General features: G+C 48.0%; 1 protein-coding gene across 1 annotated transcript in view; it reads right to left on the bottom strand.

The window, feature by feature from the left end:
• The window catches only part of foxp2 (forkhead box P2), a 79592-nt gene that overhangs the window by 41436 nt on the left and 13201 nt on the right, over positions 1-24955 (bottom strand). The window contains 1 exon segment of the mRNA XM_057022506.1: positions 5211-5397. Within this exon segment, the coding sequence (XP_056878486.1) occupies positions 5211-5387 (177 nt within the window). The 5' untranslated portion in view covers positions 5388-5397.

Below are 24955 nucleotides of genomic sequence, written 5' to 3'. Positions count from 1 at the left end.
TTGTTACTATTCATGGCTAAAGCAGAGAGGAACTGTAATACTAGACATGCTTGTTAAATTCACAACACTCCAAAGCTGCCTTCTAGCAAATCCTGTCTTTTGGTTGTCAGCTTAAGACACCCCGGCATATGCATATGTAGGATTTTTAAGCTCTGTTAAATGGATAGGGGTGTCGTGGCCTATCAAATGACTGTAAGCTACTTGCCTTTTTTTTTTTAGAGGAGTGGGGGGGGTTTAGGGTGAAAGAGCCCAAACAGGCAAACAGGAAGGCGCTACCTCTAGGAATGGGACGCACCCTTCACACATAAGACTTCCAGTTCTCCTGTTAACGCCATATTAGAGGCAAACAGAGTCATTTACGCGCGTGTTTTCAGACGGTGGCTGACAGCAACAGTCCACGGCGCCACATTAACGGCTGCCGCTCAGTTTAAGCCGACGGCAGGGGAGTGGCAACAGGCGGTGACAGAATACCTGTTTTCGATTGTGGTGGTCGTGAAAGATGAGACGCCATTCAGCGCCGCAGCTGTTAGCAAATAAATTATTGTGCAGGGTATTGAGCTGAAGCAATTGCCTGGGCAGGCCACTCAAAGGAGGCCCGGGTGTGTGTTTTTGTGTGTACGCGTGCTTGTGTATATGCCGCTGTGCCCACGCAAGTCGACTTATAGATCCAGTGCCATTTATTTCCCCGAGCTGGAGAGGGGCAGTTAGGGAGGCGTAAAAGGAAATGAGTTGTGAAGTGGCCATTGATCCTGGTGTGCTGGCGACAGTAGAACCACTGGCCACATTGTGCGAGACCGCCTGGCCGCCTCTTATTTACAGTGAGGCGCTTAACCCAAGTCCAGTTCATTTATCACTGGGCTAATGTGCGAAAACAATGTGTCAGGTCGCCCAACAGGTCAGAATCGGAACAGCTTCCATTCAAAAGCAACAGCATTAAACTGCAGGTGGGCTTCCACCTGGTTTTATGCTTTATATTCTGCATAAATCAAAGCATTTTGAGGTATCACGCCAATGGTTTTTCCACCTTCACCAGTCGACCGAACTGCTTCTTCCACAGCTCAGCTGGTTGAGCATAAAATAGCCATAAGTGTTTATTTCCGACAGATTTCACTCCGTCTCCCTCGCGCTCGCCGTCGCTCAATCTCCTCCATCCCATTCTCCTCATCTCTTTCAAGCCTTAGAGCTTGACATTTCACCGTGCTCTCGGGGGACTCCCGCACAAAATGGAGTTACTGGGAGAGTACCACTGTAAATTCCAGGAGGCCACATGTAATGTGTCTTAAACATAGATGGACGGTCCTGGTTTGGAGGAAGAGATAGAGGGGAGAGAAAGAGGCGGAGGCGGTACAGATAATAGAATCATATTGTGTTTTGTCTGGGGAAGAGTGAGCAAACAGTAGCCATGCTGTCATTCACACCCTATATCTTAGTGTCATCACAAAGAGAGAAACCACAGGGCCTATATGTCACACGTCTGTATGTACTATTCTGCTGGGACACAGCGGGGTTAGAAATGGAGGGATGGCATTTGTTGTAAATAAGTCAGGCACGGGGCTGGCTGGTAGACAGCCGCCTTCACGCTGAAAAGGGGAAATAATTTTACAGAGAGATACAGAGCGCGCTGCTTTTCTCATGCTTCCATAACCTCTACAGAAGAACCTTATCTTCACACGGATGACGATGGTTAACAAAAGGCCCCCTTTATGAAATGTTTCATATTTCAGCCCAGCTCTGGCTCCTGTCCTGGGAGGTGATTGATGCGTCAGGCCCGGGCTGGTGTCTTATTTACACAGTTGAGTGGGGCAATCTCAGGCCTGAAAGATAAACCTAATGAGCTTCTTTGTGTAAGAGTGCAAATGAGAAACACCATCCACCCCCCTCCTTCCCCTTTCCATCCAAAGGGACAGTCTGGGTGATTAGGCCTTTAAATTATCCTCAAGGGCAAAGCCCAGATTTGCATCTTAGGTGTGTGTGTGTGTAAGTGTGTGTGTGCGCACGCGCGCGCCTGTGTGTGTGTTTTGGGAAGTAGGCAGGTGAAGGGCAGAAAGATGCTTCAGGCTTGTTTGAGAGGTGAATCAGTATTTTAAATATGAATCCACAACAAACAACAAACTCCAGCTGCTGTATGAGGGAGGCCAGCTAATGAGTCTGTCAAATGAGTACACACACACACACACACACACACACACACACACACACACACACACACACACACACACACACAGACACATTTGTCATTTTGTCCTTTGTCTGTCGGCCAACTTTCTCCCTAATGATTTTCATTTTGGGGAGAATTTCATTTGCCCCTAAACCCTAAATATCACCCGTCACTGGCTGTCAGATTGCTCCTCCTGTCTTTCCTCCAGCTAAACAGCGAGGAAGGCAGGTTAATTGCTGTCATTCTCAAGTCGGACCGCTCGTGTAGCGGCAGGGCCGGCCCCTGACGCAAGATGGCACCTTGGCGTCCTTATTGTAATCCAAGTCAAAAATGCTGCAGCCGCCCAAATGAGCTGGGATGGTTGCGCTTTTGCTTCGTCATATGCGTTCCTAAGCAGGTTACTGATGCTCAAGCCTCCCTCTACGCAACGGGAGTGTCCAGGACTCAGTGTCGGGCTGAATCAGCTGACCAGGTCATGGTAGATAAGCCAGGCTGCTCAGAAAGGAAAGCACACGCCTGCCGTGGGGCAGTAGTCCTGACTATTGGCTCATCAATCCCACCGATAACCCCGGCAGGATTAAACCCGCAGACCACTGTAATCAACTAACAGCCTCATTACGGGACATTATGGTATAGATCCAAAGATCAATGCATAGCTCTCCTGTACAAGACCGTGTAGCAGCAGCTGATATTAAAATATAAGCCGGTGATAAATTGATGGTAATATGAAGTCAGCACAATTCTTTTTTTTTTAAACAATAGGGCTTTTATACTGATCATTTTAACATAGTAATTAAGGTTGTGCAACATTCATCACTGGCCCCGATACGTATCTGCAGCTGGCAAATTGCAATCAGATACAGTGGCTATCTAATCTGTGATCTCAAATCAAATTAGGTCTATTTAGACAACCTTGGGAATGAGGGTGATGAAACCCCGGCAGAAATTAGGGGTTGAAAATTCAATTGTGACACAGTAGTTATTATTCAGACGCACAGATAAGCCAACGTGCGGCTGTCACGCTGAACACAGCGACCTGCGCGACGCCGTTTCCGCGTGGATTTTTCGAGAAACGGCGAAAAACGAGAAAAAGAAGAAACCATCCGGATGTCAATAGAAGGTGTAACTTCATTGTGATCCGCGTCCGATAACCCCTCGGCTGATTCGGGGGTGACGAGAACGTGAGATGCTGCTTTTCTAATTATAGCTGCAGGTGGTATTTTGGAGCTGCTGGGTAATGGCAGAACCCAGAGGGACGGTGGAGAATTCATCAGTGCTTATTATTAATCATCCCCGCAGCAGCATGATGAGAGGCTGGAGCTCCTATACCCACCGGACCACTCAATGTCATTCCAAATATGGGTGGAAAATTACACCCAACAGCCTTCCTCCGAACGGGGCTGTGAGCAAACACGGACTTGATTTGATTTCAGCGTGAGCGCAGGTGAGAGGGCGGGGTTAAAGATCGACACAGGCGCTCCATTTCTTGCGCAACAATATGGCTTCGTTCGTTAAAGAGGAGAGAGAGCTCCGTGAAGCCTTTTTCCCTCAGAAGAGATGTGGACTGAACGCACCACAGGAAGTGTGTGTGAAGTTAACGGCGTAAGGCCGCCGTTCTTTAAAAAGCCTCCAGAGACCTGTTAGCCGGACTGCTCATTTCAATGTGTCTGTCTCTGCCGGTCTGCGGAAAGGCCCGAACCGGCCTCTTTACTAGGCTCGCACTGTCAAGAACCCGCCCACTTCCTCACAGCCCCCCATCGCCCCCCCCTCCCAACAACCATCTTATGCTAGGCTACTTTTTTTGCAGGCCTGGGATGTCTGTCGTTATTTTTTGGCATTTTCCAAATGTAGCTGCTGCATTTGCATGACTTGACTAACCAGAGTGCTCCAGTGAAACAGCAGCCACCGGCTGGGCCCCCCCAGGATGGGCGCCTACCTCTGACGGGGGAGTGTGTGTAGTCACAGAGAGACCCTGACCCAACTGACCAGAGGCTCAGCTGCTTCAGAAAGCACATGCACACGCACGCACATGAAAATTCCCATCCGACGCATCATTACAAACCGGCGGCTCCCCCCCCCCCCATCATCTACCCTAAAGCATGGCCCCCTGACCTCGTCTCCCACTGCTCTTTTGGGGAACTGTCAAAGCCATCATTCACCGTGAAAAGACACGAGAGACACTTGACTCTTTTGCTCAGCTGGTGACTGACTTTCACCCCCTCCCACACACACACACACACACACACACACACACACACACACACACACACACACACACACAGAGCAAATCACCCACATTCCACTCACTCGAGGGCTGGTGCAGCAAAAACACATGAAGGATTTTTAAAAAAGGACAAAAGTGGACGGAGAGTAGAGCAGAAAAGAGAGAAGAGCAAACATGCTTCTAAAGACGACGACATCCCAGCGGTGTTATTGATGTATCCATCTGGGGGAACATGTCTGTGGTTGCTGTGCTGCTGCTGCTGTGGTCAGACCTCCAGGAGCCGTGCACCAGTCTCCAACCAGTGCCGAGTTAGGAGGCCCTCTGGTGGATCCAGCGCCGCTATGACATACACAAAGACCGGTCCGTGCGACTCCGCACTCACTTTCACAGTTCTTCAGGCGTCTCGCACAGCCGCACGTACACACACACACCCACACAAACACACCCTGGCGTGACTAATACGAGCTTTTGTTGAAACTAAAACAGGGCCCGAGCATTGCAAAAAGCTGCCAGGAACAGACTTTGATCGCTCTGTCCGAGCGGTGAAGCTGGAGAGAAGCTGAAAGCTTCACCGGCGAAAGAGAGGCAAACGGCGATTCATCCAAAACAGCGTTCGCGGAAATATACATAGAAAATCAAACATTTTAATGTCACTCCTGGCTAATTGTTTTTTTTTTTTTCTAAAAAAAAAGCCCCGGCGCTGCTTGAAGAGAGCAGAGCGGAAGAGAGCCGGAGAGAGAGAGAGAGAAAGCGAGGGAGAGAGCATGGCAGAGAGAGAGAGTGAGAGAGAGAGAGCGAGCGAGAGAGACGGGGAGAAACACAACTTACCTGCTGTTGTTGCAGATGCAGCAGCTCGACTGTGCTTACTTCGCTGCTCGTGTCACCAGCGCTTGATCTCCCATCTCTACTGCCAGCCTCTAATTGGCTGCTGCTTAGGGTGCTCATTCCATTTTGACTCATTGAACTGTTGCTTATTGTCTCTGTGGCCGACTCCTGCATCATCATGATTTAAAACCTAGAAGTGATTAAGAGGCACCAGTTAGGGCTCTTCTTCTCACAATTCCCCCCTTTTCCCTCCTATTTTTTTTTTGTGCAAAGCTTCCATTATCAAGCCCTCAATCCCCCTCTGCAAATTAAAGCATTTAAAGAAGAGGGAGGGGGGAAGAGAAGAAGGGGGGATGCAGGAGGAGCAATTATGCATTCATTGTGTAAATGAAGCAATACAAAGAGATACACGTCCTGGCGCTATTTGAAATGGGAGGGGGGTGACCAAACGTGGTAAATGTTTCCTCTACTAAAATTTAAAGCATTTCTCTTTATTTTTAATCAGGGTTGCTTCTTAAATAAAAATGTAACTCTGATAAATTAAGCGTGTGATGGACAATAAACATAATTTCCCCTCTAAACTGAGGAGGAGACACACAGAAACACAGACAATCCCGCGCTGGCCGTGTGTAAGCTTTATTTTTAGAGTGTGTGGGATCTGAATGAAGTTGCTTAATGACGCAAGGCTAATTACGCAAAATTAAAATTTGGTGGCGGAGAGAAGTGGGAGGGACTGAAACCGCACGGCAGCGTCGCGGATTTGGCTTTAATGGCACGTACACATTTATGTTTAAACACATAAATAAAGAAAAGGCACAGCTGTAAATAAACGCAAATTTTTAACATTTGTAATCCCCCCTTTTTCTTTTCCTGCGTCAGTTTAATGAAATCAGTCAAAGGGAGGCAGGAGAAGCAAAGAAGGTGGGGGGGGGGATAAAAATCTATCAGGAATATCACTAATGATTGTGCTAAAAACAGCATAAATTATGCATATTACCTCCTCTCTCTCTCCAGTAATAAATGTTTTATCATTTCTCCCGCTCATTTAATGCTGGCTACCTTCACTGGGGGCACAGAGGAGCCCCGGCGACGTCAGCCCACACTTAAACCGCTCCTCGCAACACACGGCTAAAAAACAAAATAAAAAACACCCACGCAGCCGCGGGCGAGTGAGCGCAGCTTCGGCGGTGAACGCAACATTTTGCAGACGTGCACACATGTCATTCGCCGTGTGTGTTTGACGAGGGGGCAGACACAGGACAGGTCTTAAAGGATGTCCACAGCCAGGATAAACAGGATCCAGTCGGAGAGAACAAACAGGGCTGAGCTGTTACACAGAGCAGGGCGACAGCTGCCCGGGACACGAGTAAATAGGAAGAGGCCGGGACGAGGAGCGCTTGTGAACAAACAGGCCCCTGTTTAACGCTGCCCGCCCGCCGCCGACGGAGGAGAGGCGCACACAGAAGAGAGAGGGAAAGAGGGGAAGCGAAGAGCGAGCGAGGAGGTGACAGATAAAAAGAATGAGAGTGAAAGAGAGAAAAGAGGAGTGAGTGGGAGGGAGGGAGGAGGCTGGTGGAGGTGTGTGTGTGTGTGTGTGTGTGTGTGAGGGTGGGGGTGGTACTGGCACAATGTGACATCCAATCCGGTGATGAATCTCAGCATAAGAAACTCAAGGCTGCAGCCGAGATCAGCCGGCTAATAAGTATTCAAATTAGGCATAAATTTTACATGCCCGATGTTTAAAATATTCAGAGAAAGACTGTCTGATTGCCTTTACTACAATTTTATGAACATTTTAATGGAGCCAGGATTTCTTCTTCTTCTTTTTTTTTTTTTTTTTACAGCGTTCTCGCCCGGACCAGTGACGGATGCTGGAAAAAACTTGGAAGACGCGAGAGGAGAAACCCTTTGTTTTTCCTTTCAATACACGGTCCAAGTAAATTACGACTTTAATATTATACGTGAAATAAAAGTTGTTTGTTCCCGTGTTTATGCCATTAATGATGCCCAAATCATGAAAGCAGCAAAAAGAAAAAAAAAGGAAGTATAAACAGCAACAATAAGATCTCTGCTCCAAAGGAAAATCGGTCCGACTGCATCATAATGATAATGCAGATATATGCAAAGTCTATCCGGGAGATCAGATGGAGCTTTAACCTTAACGACAGCGGTGAGATAAATTAATTAGCCATCTAAAGGCAGCATTCAAATCTGCCAATTAGAATGTCAATTAGAAACACAGCCAGGCTGCAGTGATGAGCGGCGACCGAGCCGCTGATCTGACTGTGGGGGTGATGGACTTGTCACAGATCCACGTGCACGTGTGCGGTTCAAGTGTGACTGACAGCGACAGTGCTCGGCACCTCGGGGTGTGACTGTATAGACGCGTGTGTGTGTGTGTGTGCCACCAGCCCGTAAGCCTCTCCCCCCCCGAGGGGCAGTGGCCGTGACCCCAACTCAGCCTGTTCTACATCAACTGGGTGGGATGCTGCACCCCCCCCCCATAGAATAAGAGAATCAGCTGGGGCCCCTCATCCTGATCTCTGTCACCACAGACGCAGCCGTCTCGTCCTCACGTGTGTTTGACGTTTCAACCTGCTATTTGATGCCATGTCCTGTACCCGTGATCCTCTGATGGGGGTAAAGTTAGACTGCTAATTATCCCGATCAGAAGGGGGGGGGGTCTATATAGATGTATGTCTGCAGAGAGTGATGGTGATGCAGGGAGAGGCTGCGCTCCCCAAACCTGCCGCTGCTGATCACTGCCGGCTTCCACGTTTCCATCACGGCGGATTCCTGGGAACGGAACAAAATTTCCTGAAGAGCAAAGACAATTTCCAGCTCCAGCTTTGGTCCGTTCCTCCTGCAGCCCCCGCACCCTCGCTTTGCTAGTCGCCCTCAGCGTTAACAAATATTCACTTCTGAATCCCGCGCCACGCAATCCGACTCCCTCATCAGGTGCAAAAGTGGCCCGACGATGGCCTGAGACAGGAAAACAGCTTCTCTCCTTCTGAAAAGTGACGCAAAATAGGTGCAAACAGGATCACACATGCACACACACACACACACGCACACACACACACAGCAAAAGCACACCTATCATTAACAGGAAAGAAGCAGTCCTCCATCTTTGTTTGTGAGCCCTAAAAGCCCTTAATGTAGCCTCATTACCTGGCCTGTCTCCCATTCTATCATGTGCAGTAAACACACACTATGACACTGCCATCCATCTAGGGGGACTACACAAATGTCTGGGGAACGCACACACACACAGACACACACACACACACACGCTGATCCATCTCTTCTTTACTATAAATACGCTATAAAAAAACCACACAACAAAGACCCAAAAATATTTTTCAAAAAGTACCTTCGTTTCCCACTCGCATTTCAGACGAGCGCGTGGAATCCTTTTGGGCCGCCGGATCAAAAATAATAATCGAAGAGAATAACAGAAATTACATTTCACAGTCTGCTGGCTCCTCACAGCTCTGTGATCAAGTTGAGATATGGTCACCATTTAAAATAATCACCGATTCTTTGCTCGAGTGAAACTAATTCATCATTGCCATAAGTTACTCTGCATACAAAATAAAGAAGTAACTGGCCAAGGGCTCACATGTCCAATACGTCAAATTGCTTAATAAATCAAAATGCCACATATGTGCTGACTTAAAAAAAAGAAAGAAAGTGCTTTCAACTGCTGGGGAGTGAAACAGGAAGTTAGCCAGGAAGCCTGCGTGGATTCACACGGGTCGTACAACAGATTTATTTGATTGTGATCATAGGATTGTTTGTACTCGGGCGTGTTTTTCTCATATCTTCTGGTTGCCGACTGTCACGGCACACGACACCACGAGCAGTTTATTACAGCCCTTCAGATTCCAGTGAGGGCGTTTGGATTTAGAGAGGGAAAAAAAGAGGGAACAGCCACTTGGAGAGCTACGTTTGACAAAACCCAGTCGCCCAGATTAAGGAAGGTAGGCCAGGCTGTCGGGCTTTAGAATTAAAAGCTTCCTTTTTGGCAGTAAAGGGCTACCATAAAAGAGCATTAATGACTGCTCCTTATAAACCTGTGTATGCTAATGGTTTCTGCTCTCAGATAGAGGAATTTCAAAAGTGTTTCACATGTGAATTAAGATTGCTTTGGGAAAAAAAAGGAAAGGGGGGGGCAGAAGAAATCATATTTACAACATCAGGAGTGGGGCCGAATGAATAGAGATGAATGCGAATAATGGACTTTGCTTTCTTTTTTTTCTCCCCGGGATTACCATTATTCAAAGCAACAGGAATCAAAGGTGGTTATCTCCCGTCCAACGAGGAAAACCTCCGTCGGGTTTCAATTTTTTCATTTGAGCCGACAATAAATCGCAGCTCTGTGGTGGGAGACATTCAGACGGCCATGTTCCGAACGTCATTCCCTTTATTTGCAATGAGGAGATGGGACAGAATAAGATAATAGAGGGACTATGTGGCGTGGAGTGTTTGTGGAGTATCGAGAAGGTAAAAAGTGTGTGTTCGATTGTGCGGTCTGCACAATGTCTCCATGTAAGAGGGAGAATAAAAAGCCAGCAGTTAAATATGACAGAAAATAAAGTTAAAATCCTCAAAAGAGGATATTTATTTCCATCTGAATCCCATTTATAATAGTAATAATAAAAATAATTTAAACAGCGAAATATCTCCCAGCTCTGACGCACAACCTGGCAGGAAAATGGGAGAAGAGGAAGTGGACGTGCTACCCCTCCGATGCCTGATTCTGCTGATGCAGGAGACAGCCCCCGCCACCGCGGGCGAGCCAGACGGTGACGAAAGCCGATCAGTCAACTCTCATTTGCATATTTGCCAATTGCATTAATTAACTCGGCCCACCTAATCAGGGCTAATTGACCTATAAAGAGGGGAGGCCTCATTGTCTCATCCAATCATCTTTACCGAGAGCAGAGGAGGCTCGTGCAGGCGACTTCTGAACTGTATTTATAGACCTCGGGGAAGAAAAGGACGTTCCTCTCGTGATCGGTGGCGAGCCGCTCGGACAGGGAGCTGGGAAAACCTGGATAAAATCTTTGCAGCGGCCCCTTCAAGGCGAGAGGGGAGATATCAGAGTAGATAATGACAGTCGGATGGCCCGACTCGCAGCGCGGCGCATCCAGCGGACAGGCGCGGGGAGCCGGCCGCGGCCGCCACGGAGACATAGTTCATTGTGACGTTTCCAGTTATTTCTGGCTGATTAGGGTCATTATGTCTCCAGCTCTGATTTATGTTGTCATTCTCCCCTCGCTGTCCTGCATCGATAGATCTTAATGAATTGGTAAATAAGGGCGAAGATTGCGGTTGACAACACCGCAACATTTCTCATTCATTGCAGACAAGATTTATGTAACCAATTAGGAGCATAACAGGAGGGGGGGACTGGTCAGGAGGAAAAAAAATAATCTTTCCACGGGAAAATTACCAAAGTCTAACCCGTGACAAAATAGATAATGGCTCGTCTTTAACGTGGGCTTAGTCACCCTTTCTTCCTGCCGGGTGGGGGCTCAAACACCGCGACCCTTCGTTTTGTTACAGGAATAATATTTTGTCTTCCGCCGCAGCATTAAGCATCAAACGCTCCGATATGAAAATATTAGAATTTAAAAATAAACAAAAACAAAACATTTCCTTAATTTTCCATGAATTTCTTAGAGGACAAAAGAAAGTCTCTTTCATTAAAATATAATAAATAGAAATAGATAAAAGCGCGGATCATCAATCGTCAGGCGACGGGGCCGGGACGACCCAAAGGGCAGCAGCGAAGGTGGAGAATGAAAGCAGAGTGATTCGGGAGCAGCTCCTCTCCCTTCCAGCACATGCAAATGAGCCGGCGCTGTTTAACTGCATCATTTATGTGGATAATAGCGGCATCATCATTACGGGAACTCAAATTAAATTACATCACAATTAGCATAACAAAGTGATCGGTTCAACTTTCAAAACAAATAACGTGGCGCTGCTAATGAACGGTGTTAATTGGCCGGCGTGCATTCTAAATAAAACATGTAGGTAAACACATCTTTTAGTTAAACAATTCTAAAATTAATTTTCTCTCCATTTGTAGGAAGGGAAAATTAAAACAGGCAGGGGAGGGGGGGGGGGATCTCCTCAAAACTGGATATTGCCAGGGGGATTTGTAAGCTGAAATATAAAATGTGTAGCATTTAATTTTATTGCGCTAAAGAAGCTATTATGCAGCAGACTCTGGAGAACAATGTAAATTATCTGCCTTCAAAATGGAGTTTGGCCAATTCTCCATGTGAACTAATCACATAGCTCATTATGCATTAGGGTATTAAATTATGAAGAGGAGTCCCCTTCGCATTCCTGCACAAAGCCCTATGAAATGTTAATAATACAGCCACAATAGCCCAATAGCGTGCCTCGCTCCCCCTCATCAATATTTAAGTAAACAAATTATCCCTCTCGCCTTTGATAATTAGTGCTTCACCGATGATCGGTCTTGTGACCTCTCGACACTTCAAATCAAACATCGGTGCCACCGAGACGTCGCTCGCTCCAAAAAACAAACAAACACACACAAAAAAAAAACGCACATTCGTGAGAGACGGATAAAAAGTTTAACTGCAGTTCTGGTCGGGCTGAAAATAATACAGGACCGACTCACGCGAAGGGGGGAAAATTCCACACTGGCTGACTTCACACGCACAGAACAACACTGGGGTGCACATGCACGCGCGCCCACGCACGCGCGCGCACGCCGAGCCATTCATCAGCACTAATTAAGCAGCAGATTAACAGAGCCTGTAGAGCGGAGCAGCGCGGTGACACGGTGGGACAAACCAGCAGGGGACGGTGAGGAGACGCAGACCGGCAATAAAACAAAACCATTAAAACCAGCAAAGAGCCCGGAGTCAACTGGAGATGACACGGGAATGACGGGCGGATGGATGGATGGATGGATGGATGGATGGAGGGGTGGATGGACGGATGGATGGAGGGATGGAAAGTGCCTGGCTTTTTTTTTTCCTTTTTTTTTTTTTTTTACCTGAAGGTGAGGAGTGCCCGAGAAGTTGACCGGAGAACAGAGCGCTCGCCTCCACCACCTCCGAGGGTGTGTTGCCACGGCCACAAGTCGACTGGTGTCACCCCGTAGAGAGGAAACACTATCTGTGTCATCACTTCTGCTGTGTTTATGGGGGATGGCATCATAAACAAGCCAACCCCCCCACCCCCCACCCCCCCAACTACCACCACTGCCAGCCGCCACCCAGCCCCCGCCCCGGCTCCCCCCTGCTCCCTCTCCTCTCTCACCACCAGCGCCGTGCCATTCATGCATGCTTAAATCACCCTCGCCCCATTAAAAAAAAAAAAAAGGAAGCCCGGACGCCTTTCCTGACAATTATTCTATCATTTCTGGTTGACACCGGGCCCCCCCGTGTGGGTCGGACAAGCAGGCCCGTGAGGAGAGGCTCGTCTTGGGGGGGATGGGGGGGATGGAGAGAGTAAGAGAGGGGACAGTGGAGGGTGCCTGTGTGTGTGTGTGTGTGTGTGTGTGTGAATGGAAAGGGGGGAGTGTACAAAATGGAAATTTATGACAGAGACACGGCAGCTTCTTTCTCTCTCCACGCTGGAAATAATTAGACCATCATTTCTCATGCCTGCCGCCGCCGAAATATATCACAATTAATGGAAAACAGTACTTATCATTTCACTCCTAATTTTAATGAAAACGAGAGACGTCTTAATTATCCTGTTGGTTTCTCTCTCTTTTTAATTTACGGTGCAACCTTCAGCTTCAGTGACGCTGATTCCCATCGTTTGCGATTGAGCGGCGCGCACGCAGAGCGCTTTGGCCCGTGTGTGCAGGGTGTAGGTAGGTAGTCAAGTGTGTGTGGGTGGGTCCTACGCGTGGACGAGAAAGTGTGTGTGAGGAGATCCTCACACGGGGAGTGCTGTCTTCCAGCAGGGTGCCGCGGTCTATCCCGCCGCATCCCGGCTCTGGGTGCAGTTTCTGCTGCCCTCGCTCAGATCGTTTGTCGGTCCTAAGGCTCTCTCTCCCAAGTGTGCGATCAAACACACACACACACACACACCCACGCACACACACATGCAATGCTGGGCTGGCTCTCTACCCCTCTCTCTATGCAGCGCTGTGGAAGACGAGAGGGGAAGCGGGACTGGAGGACGCGGCTAAAAGAGGTGCTTTTCACCGCAGAGGTATGTGTCGTGGGCTTTATTCTAGCGCAGCTCCGCGCGCTTCTATTCAGCTCTTTTTGTGTTTATGTCAGTGTGTGTGTGTGTGTGTGTGTGTGTGTAAAGAGGCTGAATGGGATTAGCGAGGGCTGAGCGGCGGTCGGCTGCCTCCGCGCCGCCGCTCCGGCAGAGTGTGTGGCGCTCTTAACGACAATCAGTCCGATCGCAGCCGTAGCGTCGAAAAAAGACGTTCTGCATCCAAGAGAGTCTTAAATAGTCCCTGACAGAGGATGGAAGGAAAGAGTGACAGATAAAATGACCTACCTTTTAAACAATGAGTGTGATATCCACTCTCCTCGGTAAGAAGCATTTGAAGAAGTATTCTCAGAAGCCTGGAAGCATCAGTGTGTGTCAGAAATGAAAAGAAAGAGGGGGGAAATGCCACAGAGCGTAAAAAAAGAAGGGGAAAAGTCGGGAGAAACTAGCTTGACGGTTACTCTCAAAGACATCAGCAGAAAAGTATTTATGGCAGTATTTACAGTAGCGAGAGGGGAGAGCACCTCTGCCTGGTCACGTCTGAGAGACAGTTGCCGTTTCACTGCCGCCTAATTAAAACAAGTCCGGCAGCCCTGCTGGATTGTTTTGACGCCTGAGGACCAATAGTACACAAAAAAACCAGTGGCTTGGTTGGAGGGGTAGGGGGGCTGGTCATGGGGAGTGGAGAGGAGGGGGTGGAGGGTTGCGAGAAGTGGCAAAGGAATGGTGCGCGTGTGTGTGTGTGTGTGAGTGTGTGTAGGGGGTGGGTGGGGGGGTTCAGAAGAGGCATTTTGTGGAGGAATCTAAAAAGGGGAGACCACAAAGGTTGAGAGGTGGGGAGACCTCCACACACTCACTGAACACTGAAATCTTTTAGTTTTAAATACTTTTCAACGGGGAAGAAAAAGAGGAAAAAAAGACAGCAACACGGCTGCTAGTAGCAGCTCTGTTGATAAAAAAGGCAAATTTTCTGCACAAACGGGGCGTCAGACAGACAAACCAGCCTCCCCCGGTTAATCCCAGTTTCCCCTCTGCCGTCCCGCCGAGAGCCGAAGAGCGGATCCAAGTTAGGCTGATCCGCGCCAAGTGCGACGGATCAACATGTTACTGTAAACAACGCACAACAAGCAAATGAGCTGGAACGTTCAGGGTTAATGGTGTTTGCCGATCCTTTTGTCATTTTTTTAAATTCCCTCCTCTCTCTCTCCCCCCCCCTCTCTCTCTCCCTCACATGCCACAGATGTTTTCCTTTGTCGCTCCAACAAACAGGAATCCACTGGCGAGGAGAGAGCCGCGATCTTCCCCAGGAGAGAGGAGTACAAAGCCAAGTCTGCTTACAGCAGATGCAGAAAGCGAGTCCATCTGCCACCGGCTCCTTCTGCCACATGGGCCTTTCATACAAAAGGACGTTTATTTATTCATTATTTCTCTAAACATCTGCCCCATTTCATTTCGGCGCGCAGCGTCACGCAAATGCAACTGAAATTAAATTTGCATCCATACGCCGACCGATGACGGCATGCGGGAGCCGCAGCATGGGGTTAGCAACTTTTATGCTTTAAGGAAAGGCCCCCCCAAGGGAAGCGTGACAGATTTATTTAAGAAAAGACGATGCCCCTAACGCGGGGTAAAGACCACTTGAACTTGTAGCTCTGAGCAATGCACCAGTGTGATTTAACGGCCTCTGAATTATCTCCCAGGCTCCGCTGGAGCATATTTCAGCTGAATGATATCATTATTTAGAGACCAACACAGACCAAAAGATGCAGCAATTTCATTAGTGTCAACTGTCTGCGCTCCCGGGCGAGGAGGGTAAACACCAGACAGTCGTGGCAGAGAGACTAAGAGATGGTGAAAGCTCGGGCGAGTGAGCAGAGGGAAAAGCACAGGCGAGACAGCCAAACGGGGCTAGCATTAAACTACTGCTAATTGCTTTTAGCGTCCATATTACTACGCCAGGAATTTCTCCAGGAGCCTCCAGCCAGTTAGCTTCCCTGCAACAAGAGGCCCCCGGCTTTTGAAATATTCCCCTCACTTGTGGGATTTCCACCCTTATTTCTACGCATTTGTGACATCTCTCCCTCCTCCCTTCAGGTGTTTATCCCCTGCGTGTTTCGCTTCCTCTGCTTTCCGCCGCCAAGGTCAACAGAGACAAACGGGCCCACCAGCGTCTTGATGTGGCGGCAGGAGAGCAGTGAAGAGAGAAGGATGGTGGTGGTGGGGGGGGGGGTGCGATGTGGTGGCAGCTGGTCGCTAACACTAGCGGGGAGCGGCGCCTCGCGGAAGTCAATCTACGAGGGCGACGGATGGCATCGAGCGTCGCTGCTGCTCTCCTGCGCACAGTAGTTTACGTGCATACACACGCGGGAAGAAGCCCTAACGATTAATTTTCAATTAAAGTGCGTCGCCTCTGGGGCATTTAACAGAGGCAAGCACCCGTCACACAGGAGGTTCCCCCTGTCAGCTCTGCCAACATCACTTCGCCAGGCCACCATAAAGTGCATGCACTGCCAAAAGGTCTGCCAATCAGCAGACGCCCGTCCTCCAGTCACGTGACTCCTTCCATTAACCCTTTAATAACCATTATTAAAGAACCTGCACGCTGAGGATAAAAATTAAAGGTGGAATTAATTCCCGCATGACCTTTTGAAAGACACAGCAAGCAAATGAGGATCACAAAGCAGAGGGGGGGGATGCAACTACTCGATTCGGGGCCGTCCAGTTACTGGCGAGGGGGTCAACTTGACTATCGTCCCGCATTATTACATCACAGTTGCACGAATGTTTCACAAGCACGCTTCATAAACCACTTTGTCCTCCCTGCAACTAAATAAAGAAATAATTATAAAGTAAACAGGAATGAAGGAGCTGGAGCCTTTTGGGCCACGTTGATGACGGAATATGGCCGGAGAGTAGAGACCACTTTGGTCTGGTGATTATATAAGTGGTTGGAAGGCAGCACCATTTTAATATACTGTACTTAAGCACCAGGGGTATCCATGGCAACTTCCTCGGTGCGGCGTATTCAGAAAATCCCTAATGAAATGCCTGTTAAGTGGCTGATAATGACAGTGTCCAAATATATTTGCATATGTATTTTACTGGAAAAGTGAAATAAGTGAATCAAAGTGGGGGGGTGGGTGATTTTTGTTATTCAAATAATTTATTTGTTGTTTGGGGGGGGGGGGGAATCAATTTTTTATTATTACTGCCAAAAGAGTCTGATGATAAAAACTGTATTATTACGCAGTAAAAACTGACTCCTTATACAACGTATACATGGAAAATAAATATAGGGGTGATGGGTGTGAATCCAGGCCTCATTGCCTTCCTTTTGGAGTCTCCACATGTGATTTCCATTTGCTGCTTTGGATCCCTGCCCAACAGGACATCCCCGAGAGAGTGTTTGCCTGACTCAATATCAACAGCCCGGGTAAGCAGCCAGGGGTGGGGGTCCCTCTGGCCGAGTCCTGCCCCAGGTTCCCTATTGAAAATAAACCACTGTGCATTCGCTTGGACCCAGAAATATCAACATGCGCCGCGAGAAACCACGTACAGCACTCAGCGGCGATCCACTGGCGCCTCTCCAAAGCTTACTGATACCTGCGCCTCCCCTCCAGCTGCTTCTGCCGCCGCCGCACACAGACAGCAGGCGGGCGAGCATTAAAGTATACATTACAGCTGAAAAATAAAAAGAGATCGAAATGACAGAAGTCAGACAGTTCAAGCTGACCGGGCCTCTTGAAACGAAGGAGCTGGCAGACTAGCGACAGACACTCGAGGTTAAATTGGCCCTCCTGTGCCCCCCCTCACCACCGCCACCACAGCTGCTACCACCGTCTCAACCACCACGTCCAGAAAAAGGCTTTTCTTCAAAAGTGCATTTGAATTCAACAAGTTGTCGAAATCAAAGGCTCGGCAGAAGCGGGCAACTTTAAACAAGCAAGCGCTCACAGCAGTTTACCTGTTAGGGCATAAAAGAGCCGGGCTGTGGGTGTTATCATATAGTCAAATTGGATGGTATATAAATAACAACCTTCGCTGCCAGAGGGAGGTTTTTTTTATTGGTCACGCCATTAAGATGGCACACCAGTGAGAGGAAAAGAGATACAATAGCCACATTCTGATTTCCTCTAAGGGGAGAACCTGAAACCAATTTATGAAACTGATCCGTGGTGTCTGCGGATGGCACAGCTGCAGGTCGGTCCTTTCCAGATCCACATCGGCGCGGGTGGTACGGCAGTAAGACGGACTGGCCATCAGAACGGCACGGCGCTGTTTGATATTCCTCGTCAGGGGGCAAAACCAGAAATTGTGTTGTGAATTCTTGCGATAAGAGCGGGAAAAGTTCCACAGCAACTTTCAGGGAGATGGGGAATTGTCTTCGGGCTTCTGCTCCCATTACCTCGGCCTTTTGACTCCAGCGCTGACACGGAGGGTATCCATTCATGACTGAAACGCTACTCGGCTACGAACCCGTAACACCTAAAAAACCCCGCTGACCAAATTAATTCGGGAAAACTGCATTCCAGCTAAGAATAATAAACTAATTATAAAGACATTTTAAACTCCTCTCTTCTCTCCACCACGACTAATTCAAACCTAATTTTTACTGGCCACTAATTTGAGGTTGAAGGGTGGGCGGGCGGGCGGGGTGGTGGAGGTGGTGGGAGGGGGTAGGAATTACATCTGGAGATAATTCATTGTGTGGAACTAAGCCCAGTGGAAGCTACGATATCTCCCTCCAGCCCCGCTCGAAAAAAAAGAAAGGAAAAAGAGACAGGCTATAGTGTTTGGTCAAGTAGGACCCAGATAACAAAACTGTTTTCATTGTGCTGTCACCAGCCAGGACAGGATATATGTGCCTCAGAGGCCGAGGCAGACGCTGATAAATAAGACAGAGATGGAGGGAAAAAGCCCCAGGAAATGTGGGACTTCTTACAGACAGCTGCACTGCTTCACAATTTAGTAAATAGTCCAAGATGTGGACTTTAAAGCGGGGCGAGGGAGAGGAGGGGATGTTAGGGGAGGGGGGGGATTAATTTTGACCCTACAGTTGGGTGTTGTGCCTGCTCTGAGGGCTCAGACTTTATGTGCTCAATTCCCTCTCAAATGACCAGCTACAGCTGGAGTGACTAAGTGTGTCGAGTAATAAACTGCACACTTTCCCAATGATCAGCACTTTCAAAGCACCTGGTATCAATTTTAGCAGGACCATCGAGAACCTACACAAAGCTGAGTGTTTGTCAGCAGGACGCAGAACCGGAGAGGCTTTTTTTGTGAGGTGGGGGGGATAGAAAAGTTTGGCGGCCAAAGTGCGGGAAGCAAAAAACATCCCTGCGCGACAGGGAACTTTGCCTCGGTCCCCTTCGGAACCCATCAGCCTTCACGCGCCAAATGTGTTTTTCCAAATGAAAATAAAAGCCGGACTGGTCTGAGGCAGCCACGCTGCGGAATATGAGATCAAATAAAGGCTTCTGCGGAGGCTGAAAGGGGGAGAAAAAAATGAAATAGCTTCTGAGGAGAGATGTACCGAGTAATAAAATTACCCCTTTATATCTTCCTAAACAGCAGCCGTTCCCGCGGAGTGGGCGAGGACCTCGCCGTGGTCAAAGACAAGTGCGCGAGCTGCAATTTTTCCCTTCAGGAAAGATTCCCCGATACATTTCTTCAGGATCGCAATTTCCCCAAGAAGGAGAAAACTATTTCAGCAACAAGTTAAGCGGAACTTTGGAAGCTCGGCTTCGATGATGTGCCGGCGCACGCCGTCATTGAAAGGTATGTTCCATTAAACCGGAACAGCAAGGAAACTCATAAGCTTTTCAATGAGTTCCGAGTAGGCTGAAATGTTCCGACGGACGCTTGTATTCCGAACGGTCGATTTGGGGGCTGACCATGATGTCACCGCTTGAAATTGGTTAGCCGCTGCGGCTAGACGAGCGCTATTCCATTTGGCATTGGGAGAAATTTACAACAAAATTATAACCCCACTTAGAGCTGAGCGATTGATTTGTATCCTGAAAAACTGGTCACAATAATACAGACGATTTCCAGCCGTAGCGGAAGGTGAATAATAATGGACGTTTGCAATTGGAGAGAATACATTATAATTCATTATACAGTAGCTATTAAATCTTCAGTAAAATGCTTTAGTACAGGGATTGAGCCACTTATCAGACCTACTCACTGCCTTTAAAAGCCGTCCACGCTCAGTACAGAGTGGCAAAAAAGCAATCGCTGATGACTTTGAAAATAGGGCGAGATGTACAATTTATCAAAACAGAGAGGGCCAGCGGGGAATTCGGTGAATCAACAGTCCTAAGTATTTGTTCAGGAATCAGAGGAGAAAGGGAAACTGCAATTCAGAGGAATTAAAGGAAAAGTCACCCCGCTTTTAAAAGTCACCAACATTTTTTAAATAATTTGGGTTGCGATCAACCGTTTTTAAGTGTCACCTAACAGGAGGTTAATCAAAGAAAAGTGAACCAATAATTTGCTGATGCAAAGAAACAAAAAAAGAAGCAGTCTTGCCATGTTGTCTTTAGTTCTGGAATCCAATTAAGTAGTTTACGCCACCTCGCGATTAAGCGCCAAGACAAAATAAAAACTTTATTTCTGGTGACAACGGAGAGCAGACTCATTAGAGAGAGCTGTCAAAATAGTGCACGGAGCGTGCACCGGGGGTGCTCGGAGAATGTGTCACGCCATCGTCACAGGTGATTCAAATTTCCCAAAAAAAAAAAAACCCGCTCCCAATTACGGTCGGAGGCGAGATTGGAAATCTTGTGCAGGTTGGGAAACTTGGTAAACTTCCTGTGTGTGTGCTGCTGTTTGCCCCTGTCAGAGCCTGTTGCCGTGTGTTTAGCGAGACGAATGGCGGAGGGGGGGGGGGGGGGGGGCGCATTGGTGTCAGCTTTAAAGCGCCCGTCAGCCTCCTGTGAGACGTCTCCCTGTGCATTCAGCTCCGGACCTCCCCAAACAAACAGAGGGGCTCCACATCAAATACATAGCGGGGCAGTTAGGTAATCGTCTCCTTTGTTCGCCCTCCTGAGCCTCGGTGACTAACCTCAATCTCTCACCCCCGAGCTGACAGCGTGCACCGCCGCCGAGCCTGTAGGAATGATAGATGAGGAAGAATGACTTGGGGATGGGGGGGTGGATAAACATGTTACGATTCCGGAGAAACTTGTTGATAACGGGACCGGCTTAAAAGAGAGGGTGAAGAGGAGAGGAGGTGGAGGGGAGCATAAGGGCTCTTTGTTTTCAGGACGGGACAAATCTGAGGTTTCCTTTTGGATATTCAATATCCTGCAAGGTACAAAACAGAGTTACAGTGGGCTAGTGTCTGGGACTGAGGGGAAGGGGGGGAAGGGGGGGCGCAAAAGGCTCGGCGAGTGTGTCCATGGATGCTTGCATGCTTCTTAGCGAGTTGCTGTGTGGCTTTGCGTGAGTTGCTTCCACCAGAATCTGGGAAATCAATCAATCCGTGAAAAAAAAAACCTCCTGTGCCAGATGTGGCAAAAAAAATAACGGGAGGAGGGAGAGACTTCAAAAGGGCCCGCTTGTATTCCGAACTATAAGGGTCCAAACAGTATAAAACCATTGTTACAGAATTTATCACAAATGAATAAAGCTGTCAAAATGCTACCTGCTCCACTTTGAATTCCCTGCTTGTTATTTTAGGAGGCTTCTCCGAGGCGAAAGCACGTCAAATCTGCAAGTACGTAAACGTCTCGCTCTGAAACACATCTCCACTGTTTACTTAACAAGTTGCCAAGGGGGATGAAACACAAATGTTTCATTAGCAGGTGACTTCTTTAAAAAAGAATAGAATTCCTTTTCGCAGGTCCTCTCTGCGACATGTAGGCACGCGTACACACACACAGGGTGAAATTAAAAATGCAGCGCTGGCTATGGGGAGCTGAACTTTTCACACCTTTCAAAGCCACAAAATTGGATGGTTTTGTGGTTGTGCAGCTGCTGCCGCTCCGCGCTAATGCAAGGCGGTGTCATATGAAAAATATTCCTCTCCCTAAACCACAGGGCCGGTCATTAATGAAACACAGGCCGCGCACTGAGGTCATGCAGAGTCTAGATTTCAGCAGCCACACTTAAAAACCGTTCAGAGAGAATAGAGAAACATGAACACAAATCAGATTCCAGCTCCAAGGACGGGGAAAATAAATAAATAGAGAAAGGCATTGGCCCCTCTCACATTTTCCCCCCAGCGCTCTGCAAACAACCGTCGACTGCAGCTCAGAAACAGCTCACAATGAGAGCAGACTAAACAATCTGGTCCCGGCCAAGGAAAATGCTAAGCAACTCCGCACACAGGATGTCTCACCCTAATTGCCAACTATCAAATCTCACAATGGAATCCATCCATTTGGCCAAATCTTCGCTGTGCACTTGGCGGTATCGTTTTATTTGTTGTTTTTGTTTGTTTTTGGAATGTGTCAACCTTTCTCATTGTTGGCTTCTTTTTTATTTTAAAGAAAAGCTTGTTTTTTTTGGGGGGGGGGGGGGGTCAGACTTACTGGGGTTAACGGTGATTGAGGACAGTAAAAGGACAACTGATCCGAGCCAAAGTCCAAGACGGACAGACTGTGTACTGGAGGTGGGCTTGTGAGCACAACTGGAGCCTTGGGACTGGTATAAGACACACCATTAACAGGAAGGACCGGGCTTTACACAGGAAGCGAACGGGTGGACTCTTTCATCCGCCATGTGGCATTGTATTTTCTAGCCAGTCAAATCCACGCTCGCCGAGACCTCAAGACTTCAAACGGCCAAAATAGCAGCACGTTCATGAAACAGAACAGAGCTACTGGGAATTAAAGAAGGGTAAAAAAAGAAGAGGGGATGAACACAAACACAAAAGGTAGCGGGCCTCAACAGCAAATGGTAAAATTAACATTTTAGCAGTCTCTCGCTTTCATGTAGGTCTCAGCAGAACTTTTATTTTTTGGGGGGGTAGAAGAAGAGGGACTGTGGTGCTGGTAGGACGCAGAGGTGAGGAAGGCATCTGGAAAAGGGGGGGAAGAGCAATACTGGCTTCCTGCTTCTGATGGCCCACCTCTATGAAAAATTAACTAGGGCTGTTTGGCGGGTCTCCCCTCTCTCACATGCGCCCTAATCTTAGTTATGGAAACATCGCCTCGGTAATTTATACTCCACAGAACACCTGGTGATGAAAGGAGAAATATATCCCAGCTTTTCTTTCCTCCCTTCAAGTATACGGACCATCCCTTTGATGTTTCCAACCTTTTACCGTCCATCCGACCCCCCCCTCCCCTCCACATTATATAAGCATGTACTGTACCGTTGGGTTGCCTGTCAGATTCAGCTTCGACTGCCGGTCCAGTAGAGACGTTATCGCCCAAAGCTTCCCTCATAAAGACGCAAACAATGGCCGGCCTCTCTCATTTCCAACCCTGTCCAATGGAGCGTCTCAGTAGTACCCATTAATTTGGACACAGTTCTGGCTAAATTACATGTGTTCCACCTCTGTGACATTTTAAATGCAATTAAAAGCTGGTTATGCGCGTGTGCGCGGACTTCCCTGCGATGAAGGGAAACAACCGACGTGATTAACATGCAAACGAGCTCATGCTGGCAGACTAGATTGGGGTTTGAAAACCTCAATTACTTTTGTGTGATTATCTATTTACCAGTACACAGATTTCCATTTCTCATCTCCAGTTGAGGCCCCCCATCCCCCCCACACACGAGCCTCAATTATACGAGGCACACCTTTATTTATGATGTGCGCGGCGCTGCAACACAAGCTGGAGGTATTTTTCACTGTGATGTATTGCATCTTTACGGGCTGCTCATGAGACGGGGCCGTCAGACCAATGCTTCATAGTGCTGAACCATTTGCTCCCCCCCCCAATTCATCCATCCAACTCCTATTTAAACTAAGTTTAACTCCTGCTGCCCATTAGACAGCGTAGGACGTAATGGTCAAATTGTGACCATTTATCCCTTTCAACTTAATTTATACATCTGCACTTTTTAATAATCTGGAAACCATAACAGCACAGAGGAGAAGGGGCATTAAAATGCACCGTTTGTGTGTTTATGAGGGTGCGGGACGGGAAATATTATCTGGAGACTAATTGCTGGTGCATCAAGTGGTGAATGAGAGTAGGTGTGGATTCAAAGGAACTCTCAGCATCGTCTTGTTGATGCGATTATTCAAGCAACGCCTGACGGCACAGGAGAAACGTACGTTAATGAATCTGCAGGGCTGTAATATCGACATCAAATATACATTCAAAAGAGGGAATATTAAAAAGGGCCAATAGGAATAAAAACAATCACCCGAATGGAGTCGAGCTGCACTTCTAACGATGTTGTGCGAGCTTTATTTATTTCATTTTATCGCTGTTTCTGTCTGTTTCCCCCAGTGCCCGGGGACAGGAAGGGGAGAGGCGCACGTCTCCGTGCCCCAGCGAGGGTGCCCGGCATACATAAAACATGCCCTGTTGCTTCTGGGGGAGCAAAAAGGAAAACAGTGCCATCAAGTGAGATTTCCGAGGATTCCTTGGCAGATCCTCCTCAAAAGCAAAAAGGGGTGGGAAAAAATACACTCAAGGTGCAACGTCAGGGACAAAGGAAGCCTTCGCTGGTATCGGGAGTCAGTCAAGGCCTGGCGGTGAGGTCTGCATGGATGTGGCAGCAGCATATTGAGTCGGGAAAACTGGAATTGTGAGCAAAAGAGAGGGTGGGAGGGGGAGCTTTGATAATAGTAGATAATGGACAATTAACTTGGGCTGGTAGTGCCAGCTGCAGTGAATAGCGGCTCATGGTCCCTGATCGCCACTCAGCCACATTCACGTTGGGAATAGAGGCGATATCAAGCTGCAGGGCCTCAGAGGTGTACACGCTGCATTAGCAATCTCCACAATGCCTTCAAACAAAGCGGGACACCAACAAAGTGTCCCGAAGTGCAAACGCAAGCACTGCGTGGAAGAGCGGGGGGGCGTGCAGGATGCCGTAACCTTGTCTTTTGTTACGTGTCCTTTAACCATCAAAATAAACCCAGCGGCCAGAACCGTTTTGTGGACATGGGAATTAGCATAAGTGAAACTATTTTAAAGCTAAATGCATAAATAAATTAGCCAGTGTCACTGCTGCTGTGGGTATCAGGAAGTGTATTTAACTGCCCCTCCTCCCTCACTAAATAAAAAAAAAAAAAAAAAATCAACACACACACATGCACACACACACACACCTTCACCCCCTTCAAGCTTCAGCTAAATCTATTGATCTGTGAAACAGGGGGACCCAGGGGAGGCAATTCACTTAATATCATACATCTAATGATGAGATGAATAACGATGATGCCATTTGGTAATTAAACGTCTTACAAACCATTTAACTGACTGCGCGTCAGGCGGGGTCGCTGGAGGTCGGAATGATTGTTTTTCCCACTTTTTTTCCAAACTAGGCGACGTACGCCAGAGGTAGGAGCTGCGGAACGCAACACAACGGCGACAACACGCTAATGATTG

Source organism: Takifugu flavidus, chromosome 22 (assembly GCF_003711565.1).
Source record: "Takifugu flavidus isolate HTHZ2018 chromosome 22, ASM371156v2, whole genome shotgun sequence".
In the NCBI taxonomy this organism is placed as follows: domain Eukaryota; kingdom Metazoa; phylum Chordata; class Actinopteri; order Tetraodontiformes; family Tetraodontidae; genus Takifugu; species Takifugu flavidus.
The sequence above is the reverse complement of the archived record's forward strand: the minus strand, read 5'-3'. Positions and strand labels throughout refer to the sequence as shown.